The sequence below is a fragment of the Juglans microcarpa x Juglans regia genome, chromosome 5S (assembly GCF_004785595.1).
Source record: "Juglans microcarpa x Juglans regia isolate MS1-56 chromosome 5S, Jm3101_v1.0, whole genome shotgun sequence".
NCBI lineage: Eukaryota > Viridiplantae > Streptophyta > Magnoliopsida > Fagales > Juglandaceae > Juglans > Juglans microcarpa x Juglans regia.
Genome location: NC_054603.1, coordinates 21,818,490 through 21,828,727, shown reverse-complemented (window position 1 = coordinate 21,828,727; position 10,238 = coordinate 21,818,490). Strand labels below are relative to the sequence as shown.

Genomic DNA, 10,238 nt, shown 5'->3' with positions numbered 1-10,238 from the left:
ATAAAGAGTAATGATGTAATTGAAGTAGATTAATTTGACAATATGTCTACAATTTGGAAAGTGATTAAAAGAAGGAGAAGCCAACATGAACTCTTATGATCCGAGTTGGATCAACACACTGTCTTATTTGTTTTCATAACCATTCTCATCTCATTTCATCTAATTATTATAATTTTTTTAAATTCTCACACAAAATAAAATAAACAATTTAACTTTTTCAAATTCTAAAATAAAAATAATATTAAAAAAATATATTGTAATAGTATTTTATTTAACTTCTAATTTTTATCTTAACTCATCTCATTTTATCTGTAAAAACAAACGAGATCTTATAATTATTGAAGTCTGATTAGGGTTGACTCAATGATGATCCGAACCTAATTTGGTTGACATAAATTACCTGACATAAATTACCTTCCCTAGATGTAGTATACAGCTGGTGATATTTCATTTAACATAACTGATTTTTTTAAAAATAAACAGACAACATTAATATTTGTTTAAGAGTCATGTGGTCAAGCACCGCGAAGATGTTGAAATTATATGATTTATTGGCGTAAATTAAGGTATATAGGAGGAAGTGAGTGGGAGACAAGTAATGAATTTAATATTTATCTAATGGTAGTTATTTATTGGCAGCCAAGCTAATATTATATATCTGTGACGAATGCACTATAAATTAGTTTCTTTTTTTGTCATGAGTTGCCACTAAATCCGATTTGGACATTAATGAGTTGTTTGGATAGTAAGATCGATTAGATGAAATAAGATAAGATAAAATCAGATGAGATATTTTATATGAAAGTTGAACAAAATATTGTTAGAATATTATTTTTTAATATTATTATTATTTTAAGATTTGAAAAAAATTAAATTATCTATTATATTTTGTGTATAAATTTAAAAAAAGAAAAATTCTAAAAGCAAGCAAGTTCATGGACCCTTGCGCACCCCTAGTCTATCTAGCATGCCACACACAAAAAGAAAACGGTGCATTTTGATCTTACAAAATGAAAAGTTGGTCAGTTGGGGGATGAGCAGGAGACAAAAATAAGAGGAAAAATTTCATGACCAGTCTGGGCGATGAAAAAGGATGAGAATCTCCCTTATAGTTGCTCGGCACCCATTGACCAGTCCGGAAACTCTAAATCGCAGAAATCAAAATCCATTTAAATTAAAGCATTTTCAGAGAGAATCACCAATTTGAAGTTAAAAATTAAGATTTTGTTGTTTAGGGGGCCAGATGCTTTGAGCTAGTCAAACCCGACGCAATGTGACGCAATATTTAGAGCGAAGTTGTTGTAAGATAGAGAATAAAGCAGTGAATTTGAGAAACTCGAAATCCTATCAATACATCGGAGTGGCAAATTTGAAGCAAAATTCAAGAAAAGTGTGCTCAAAATGCAAACTCACGAGATTTTTTCAGGTTGGAGAGAGAGAGAGAGAAGTAAAGAGATGAGAATACATGTAGCTCTCAGAGGAGATTAGCTAATATGTCAGGTTAAAGATTGAATACTCATAATGCAAAAATCTGGGTATAATTTCTTTTTCTTGAATACTTACTATTCGAAAATGTGATTTAGAGAAGATGAACAGGTTTACCAAAATCTGGTACAATTTCTTTCTTTCCGTCCTTTGCCTTTTTCTTCTTTTGTTTTTTATTTATTTTTAATAAAATATAACTGTTGATGTCAGAAGGTGCGCAGGAGTGGGTCAATTTGTCTGTACGTAGAAAATATTATTTGAAAAATTATAAGGATAAGATAAAATAAAATAAAAGGAGTATGTTATTTACAAGTAAGTTTACGTATCAATCTGTATATTAATGTTGTAATATTTATATTTTAAATTTAAATTAGTATTATTTTTAATAAAATTTATTTTCTAATCAATTATATTAAATAAGTGTGTATATTAATACGCGAAATTTCTTATAATTAGATTTTTACTAAAATAAGTGAGTGAGACATAAAATGGCGACAGTAGCGATTTGTAATAAAATTAACATTAAACTTAACCAAAAAAACAAAAGAAATTAATGACCACCAACATTAGAGTTTTCGGTGGTCACTGCCACTGGTCGTGGCCCTCGTGCGGTATTTTTATTATAATATTATAAGATTTTCTTAGTGGAGGTTATGGTTATGTTAGGTTTATTACCGGTAATAGAGCATCGTCGGAACGTTTGCTTAATTTAGTTAATTAAAAATATTATTATATTTAAATTATGTTAAAAATTTTAATTTTTTATATAATTTTAATTTTTAAAAAATATTTAACAAAATTTCATCATTTATTTAATGATGAAAAATTAGTATTTTATAAATTAAATTTGATAGTTTATGTATGATATGATATTTATATTTTAATTATCTATTTTAAATTAGTTTAAATCAGTGTTTAAATTTCTACTATTGGATCAAATCTGGAGACTTAAGATTAAGGGTTGGGATTAAAATCTCCAAAACGTATATTTGTCCCTCACTTTCCCTTTCTCCCTCTCTCTCATTTCTCTTTAGCAGCCACGTCTTCCCTCTCTCACACCCGATTTCCTCCCTCAAGTAGCCCAGCGCCATCATGCACCACCTTGCGGTGTCACCAACCACCTCACTGGTAACCAAACCCCACCGTCGAAACCCCTTGGTAGTTTCTCCCGTAGCCGCACGCGAGCTACACGAAATAGGTCTTAACGCATGGGTTCTCCACCCTTATGCCATTGCGGCTCAGCTCCCGCTCCACCAAGCACCACCACCGAGTTCCCCTCACGCTGTGGACCACTTCCACGGAACCCACCACTCGTAGCTCCTCCTTAGTCCCACCCACACAGCCCCTCTACACGCATGAGTTTCTCCTCGTAACGATGCCGTTAGCCAACTCCACGCCACTACACCACCACGACGGCCTAGATCTGCCGCCTACAACCCACAACGCCACCACCAGCCTTCCACGACACCTCCCCTACTCCTCCATGCCCAGTCGAGCCTCTACCTCTCACATTTTGTGATTTTGTAAATTTGTACAATTAGTATGATTTTGTGATTTTGTAGAATTAGGATAATTTACGGTAATTTTGTGATCATCTTACGATGATTTTGAGATAATTTACGGTGATGTTGGTCTGTGCTTGCTATGATTGTTGTGAGGTTGTACAGATCAGCGACAGAAGTGTACACTGTTCATTCATGTTCATCAGCCGATAGACTCTTTTAAGTATAAAGAGATAAATATGGATAATATCGTCATTTTATTTCCAACTCAATGTTTAAATCTGACTCAAAAGACGCGCAGCTATAAGGTAAGATTTGAATAGTGAATTGAGATGATATGAGGGATGAGTTGAAATAAAATTTAAAAATTGAATAAAATATTGTTAGAATATTATTTCTAATATTATTATTATTTTGAAATTTTAAAAAATTATATTATTTATTATATTTTATGTGAGAATTTAAAAAAATTGTAATGATTAGATGAAATAAGTTGAAATCAACTTTGAATCTAAACGGAGTCTAAATAAAAAAATTTGATTTGGAGTAAAGATTTAGGCCCTGTTTAGATTTGAAACTCACCTCAACTCATTTTATTATCACAACTTTTTCAAATTCTCACACAAAATATAATAAAAAATTCAATTTTTTTAAAAATTTCAAAACAATAATAATATTAAAAATAATATTCTAATAATATTTTATTCAACTCATCTAAAATTATATCAACTCATTTCAACTCATCTATAAATCCAAACGGAGCTTATTCTATTATTAAGTGGAATGTAAAACACACTATTCGCATATGGTAAGATTTGATTTGTGATACTCAAATTTTAAAATTTCTATTACAACTTAAATTGTGCCATATAAATATTTTACTTCGTATACTATTCATTTCGGCTTATCAAACTGGCAGTTTGTATGTTTTTTTTTAATTGAATTACCAAACGAATCTAATCTAAACTTCATAATTCCGTTATCCAATTGCATTCAATGTCATATGATATAAACAGGGACGAAGCCAGATTTATGTACGGGGGCCGTAGAATATATAAAAGTTTGTATATAATAAAAATTAAAAAATAACTTAAAAGAGTGCATAAAAGCATATTAAAAATTCCCAGTTTGAATGTAAAATAAAAAATAAAAATATTTAGTATGCCAATTGATCTCGATGTTCTTTCAATAAATAAATAAAGATCATTAATTATCACATTCCTTTTCAATATAGACTAACAAATAATTTATAAGAAAGTCGCCATTTATTTTGTTTCGAAATCTTATCTCAAAATATTAAAAACTGGAAAGTTTGTTCAATTTAATTTAATTTTGAAACCTAGTCTCAACAATGTTTTTGATTTAAAGTTTTTTGCTTCCCCATATTGTTCAACTTAAGTTTTTAAAATAAAAGGTAAATAAAATTACCCATGAAAAGTCAGATTATGATCAATCATGATATTCAAAACTACTTTTTTTTTTGAATCAAAACATACCTCAGAATTTCATTAAGAAGAATCAATTACAATTTTGTCTTGTAAAATCAAACTATACAGACCCTCAGGACCATCTTCCATCCAAACTAAGTCTTCATCTATATTTAAAGCAATTTTTGCTAAGTAATCCGAGCCTTATTTCCCTCCCTTCGTGTATGACAAACAGACCAATAGGATCTATTGTTTAGCAACCCCCTTATGTCTTCAATTATCTGGCCTCCCCATTCCCAACTCTCATCTTTACTATTAACTGCTTTGACAATACATGAAGCATCACCTTCAAGCTCAGCTTCTCCCACTTGCAAATCTTCACATAACTTCATTGTTTTCCACAAGGCCACAACTTCTACTTGGCTTGCTGTCATAGCATTTGACTGCGGCATACAAGCAGAGAACAGAATGTCCCCCTCTTGATCTCGACAAACAATCCCAACTCTCATCCTCTTACTATCATTCATGAAGGCAGCATCCAAATTTACTTTTATCATCCCTTCTCTGGGCTTTCTCCATTTTTCCACTTCTCTTATTGCAGGATTTCCTTTTTGGCTCTCAATACAGTTGGCTTCTTTGAAATCAGCCCATGTTATTTCAGCTTGCTTAAAGATGTTTGCTGGACTATTGAACAAAGATTCAAAAACAAATTTGTTTCTCCTCAACCAGATGTTTCTTAAAACAATAGCAACCAATTCCAGATCTTCCATGCTTAGAGATTGTATCACTTTCTTCCACACCATCCCAAAATCTGCCACTTCTGATGACCATTTTTGAACTGGACTGCTTCCCTTTGCCCAAACATCCACTGCTGCATCACAGCTCCACAAAGCATGACAGATTGTTTCTTCATATCTGTTACAAATTGGACAGTTGGGATTCTCAATTACCTTTCTTCTATATAGGTTCCTTCTAGTAGGCAAGCAATTATTTAAAGCTTTCCAAATGAACAGCTTTGTAACCCCTGGTATTTTTAGCCTCCAAATATCACTCCAGCCTTTCTTTTCAAAAGAAACCTTCGAGGACTCCCCTACCAGCCTTCTCCTTCTTTGCATTTCAAAGTGATAAGCTGATTTCACATTGAAAATCCCATTCTTTGAGAGTGCCCAAATTTGCTTATCTGACCTGCCAGTTTTACTAATTGGTAGCCTGCATATAATCTCAGCCTCACCTTCATTAAAGACTTCCTTCACTATTTCCTTCTTCCACTCACCCTTGCTTTCATCAATAAGCTTTGCCACTTTATCAACCTCAGTTAAACACTTGACAGGAGATTGGATTTTATAGGATGAAGGTTGAGGGATCCATCTATCCCCCCATATATTTATGCTTTTTCCGTTGCCAACCCTCCATACTAGCCCTTCCTTTAAAAGATCCAAAGCTCCCCACAAGCTTCTCCAGATTAATGAAGGGTTTCTACCCAGTTTTGCATCCAGCACACCAGATGACTTAAAATACTTATCATGCAAGACCTTGGTTGTAATAGATTCGGGATTTGTTAAGACTCTCCAGCATTGCTTTGCTAGTAAAGCCTTATTAAAGCTCTCAAGTTCCCTAAATCCAAGACCTCTACAATGTTTTGAAACTCCTATTTTATCTCAGCCCATCCACCTTATCTTTTTATCATTTCTTTTAAAGCTCCACCAGAATTTCTCCATTTCTGCTGCTATCTCCTTACAAAGTTTTTTTGGGAGTGCAAAAACACTCATACAATAAGTAGGGATTGATTGGATTACAGCCTTTAAAAGGACTTCTTTCCCAGCAGGGGACAAGAATTGATTCTTCCAGTTATGAATTCTTTGCCACACCCTATCTTTGATACCTTTAAAAGTGTCATACTTGGATTTCCCAACCATTGCTGGTAATCCGAGATACTTTTCAAAACTGTGTTGAACTCGAGCACCCAGGTCTGTTGTAATTCTCTCCCAGTCCCCTTTTCTACCATTTGAGCTAAACATGATGGTGGTTTTCTGCTTGTTGAGGCATTGCCCTGAAGCCCTTTCATAAAGCTGCAGAATACCCCTTATCCTCACCCATTCCTCCCAACATGCTCTTCCAAAGATGATGCAATCATCAGCAAAGAGGAGATGAGTGAGTTTTACTCCTCCTCTTGCCACTGCCACCCCTCTAATCCTGCCTGCCCGTTCTGCCTCATTGAGTAGTCCACTTAACCCTTCAGCACATAATAAAAAGAGGTATGGAGAGAGGGGACAGCCCTGCCTCAAACTTCTTGTTGGAATTATCACTTCACCTGGCTGTCTATTCAATAGCATAGCATATGACACAGTAGTAATGCATCCCATGATCAAACTGATCCATCTCTTCCCAAACCCCATTTTCACCATTATTGTCTCAAGATACCTCCACTCAACTCTGTCATATGCTTTCGAAATGTCTAGCTTCAAAGCCATTGCCCCCATTTTGCCCTTAAGTCTGGTTTTAATGGAATGTAGTGCCTCATAAGCTGTCACAATGTTGTCAGTGATCAATCTGCCTGGGATAAAGGCACTTTGGTTCTGTGAAACCACCCCATCTAATACTTTCTTCAACCTATTAGCCAAAGTTTTTGCAATGAGCTTGTACAAGACATTGCACAAGCTTATTGGCCTGAAATCACCCACCTTCACAGGATTAGAAAGCTTTGGAATTAAAGCAATTTAGGTGAAATTCAAGGATTTATCAATTCTACCATCATTCAAGAAACTCAAAACTGCATCACTTACTTCTCCTCCCACAGTCCTCCATAGATTCTGATAAAAGCATGCACTATAGCCATCTGGCCCAGAGGATTTATGAGGGCCCATATCTCTCAAAGCTATCTCCACCTCCTCCCTACAGAACCTTTTCTCCAGCACCTCATTCATACAACTTGTTACTTTTGTATTAATAGGGCGTATGCATTCCTCAATGACCTCTCTTGAAGGGGATTCAGATTTGTAAACCTCAGAAAAATGCCTCTTGAAAGCCTCTGCAATCTCATCTTCTCCAGATCTCAAAACTGATTAAGCATCCACCACTGTCAGCACTTTGTTTCTTTTCTTCCTTTGATTGGCACAAGCATGGAAGAACTTTGTGTTCTTATCTCCCAAGTTGTACCAATTCATTTTTTCCCTCTGCCTCCACCTTAGATCCTCTTGCTCAAAAAGTTTACCCACCTCTCTTTTAAGCTTTTTTAATTCATCAACCACCTCAGGACCCTCAGTTTCTTGCAAATTCTTTATCTGTTTTGTTAACAATTCAATCTTCCCTTCTCTTTCCCTGTCCCTCTTACTGAAACCCCTTGTTAGCTCACCACTGCATCTTTGTAACAGATTCAAAACTTGCTTAATGGGTTCATAATTCATCTGTTTTCTTTCCCACACTTTCTTCACCATCATCTCACAATCCTCCTCCTTCAACCAGCTAGCTTCAAACTTAAACCAGAATTTTCTTCTCCTCTTCCCATACTTTTCAATCCCTGCAGTCATTAATAATGGTTTATGGTCTGAACTCCTAGCAACCAGACCTTCCACCTTTACTAACTGAAATCTCTCTCTCCATTCTTTGTTTGCTACAAATTTGTCAAGTCTTTCTTTGGTAAAAGTATGGTCATTGTGGCCATTACTCCAAGTGAAACAATCTCCCACATAACCTATATCATACAGATCATTTTTTTCCAAGGCCTCTCTGAACATCCCCATCTGACCCTCAGATCTCATTTGACCTCTTTTTTTTCACTTTTTGTCAGAATTTCATTAAAATCCCCTGCAACACACCAGGCTCTCCCTTCACTAGGTTTTGATCTAGTCAACAACTCCCATGTGAACTTTCTCTTTGTTACCTCAGGATGTCCATAGAAGCCAGTGAAATTCCACTCAGTTGAATTGCTTTCTTTAACACTTGCATTGATATGCCATTGAGAGAAGTTAAGAATCTCCACACTAACTTGACCATTCCAAAATAGAGACAAACCTCCTCTCTTACCTGATGAATCAACCACAAAACAACCTTCCATTCCCAGCTTTGATTTCAGACCTTCTACTCTTCTGGTTTTAACCATAGTCTCCATCAGAAAAATCACTTCAGGCCTCTTATCCTTAACCAAAAGGCTAAGGTCTTGAACTGTCTAAGGGTTGCCAAGCCCTCGGCAGTTCCAGACTAAGGTTTTCATTGATCTTGGTGGGGCTGCTCAGCAGCCTCCACCATACAATTTGGATTCACATCTCCCCCTTCTACAATTCCTCTTCTCAATCTTTTGCCTCTCCCCTCCAATTTCTCACCCTCATCCCAATTACAGACTGCATTTCTTTTCAAAAGTACATTAGAGGTTAAAGACTCACCATGAACTTTGTGAACATGAGCTCTTCTCTTCCAGGTGCTTGTTCTACTCCTTTTTTGTTCATTATCGAGTTGTATGTCTGCTGCAACAATTTCACTATCGGTGACAGGTAGGTATCCTTCCTCAGGGTCATCTAGTATACTAACTAAGCTTTGCAACTTGACTTTCTCTACTTTCATCCCCAAAGGTTCTTTAACCTCTTGTGTCATCTCAGTCACCCCTATCTCCTTCGAGCCACCCTCCATATTACTTTTTTCCTTCATCGAAACACCTCCATCTAGCACATTCTCTCCCTTTTCCCCCCGATCAGTACTTGCAAAGTTCCTTCCCATTCCTGAGGCTTTTGACTGCCTTTCAGCACGATAACAGCTTGCATTTGAAGCCCTCATCCAAGCCCCAAACTGTCTTGGATCACCATCTACTTTAGAACCTTCCCCCTCTCCACCCAAACACCCTTGTTTTGAGTGCAAAATGCAGCCACATCGAAAACAAATTTTAGGTAATTTTTCGTACCTAAATGGGATCCAAATCTGCTTCCTCTCATAATTCACTGTTCTTCCTCGAGCTAATGGTTTTGTGAGCTCACATTCTACTTTCACCCTCAGAAATCTGCCCCAGGCTACCTCATTTTCCTCTCCATCCACTTCTAAAACCTTCCCGATAGATCTGCCAATGACTTCTCCCATTTTACAATTCATCCCTCCCAACGGCAAATTGTACATCTGGGTCCAGAAATTAGCCGTCGAAAAGTCAAGAAGATGAGCCTGCGTACTTCCATCAAATGGTTTCAATGCAAACAGGTAGCTATCAAATAGCCACGGGCAGCCTGCAAGAACTCTGTTTCTATCACCACAATTTGCAAAGGTCACAACAAAATCATTAGTACCAATCTCAGTGAACTCCATACTCATATTAACTCGCCAGATCTTTTCCATCGTCTTTCTCACAACCTCATTTCCAATAGTTCGATCAGCACAGATCCTTCCAACCAGACTTCGTTCCCCCTTTCTACGAAGCTCCTCCATATCTCCCAAGTCCACTGCTATTGGCTTGCTCTCTTCTTCATTCAATCGTAATCGCTCCCATTCTATTTCGATTTCCTCCATCTTCAGCCTTCACTACCACCGTTAACAGCAAACTTTCCCTCCATTTACTCCCTCAGAAATAATAGAGACTAACTAACTTCTCCTCTGTCGCCTACTAGAGGAGAGAGAGAGAAGATGTATATTCAAAACTACTTTAAACATACATATAACATAATAAATCAAATTAAAAAAATTAGATTTACATGATGAATCAATGAGCATATATATGATTTACAAGCAATAAAACATATTTAGGATTAAATAAATTAACATCTAATATTCTTTTTTTTTTACATAAATTTGAATTAATATTTGCACGTAGATATAAATGCCAAATGTTTGCACGTAGATATGCCCAATT

General features: G+C 35.8%; 1 protein-coding gene across 1 annotated transcript; it reads right to left on the bottom strand.

The window, feature by feature from the left end:
• Positions 1-4,602: 4,602 nt before the first annotated feature.
• Positions 4,603-8,154, bottom strand: LOC121267211. Its single transcript, XM_041171063.1, has 4 exons — positions 7,626-8,154; positions 7,198-7,472; positions 6,086-7,113; positions 4,603-6,043 (listed from the first exon to the last, which is right to left on the bottom strand). The coding sequence occupies exons 1-4, from the start codon at positions 8,152-8,154 to the stop codon at positions 4,603-4,605; spliced, it is 3,273 nt and encodes a 1,090-aa protein (XP_041026997.1).
• Positions 8,155-10,238: the final 2,084 nt, after the last annotated feature.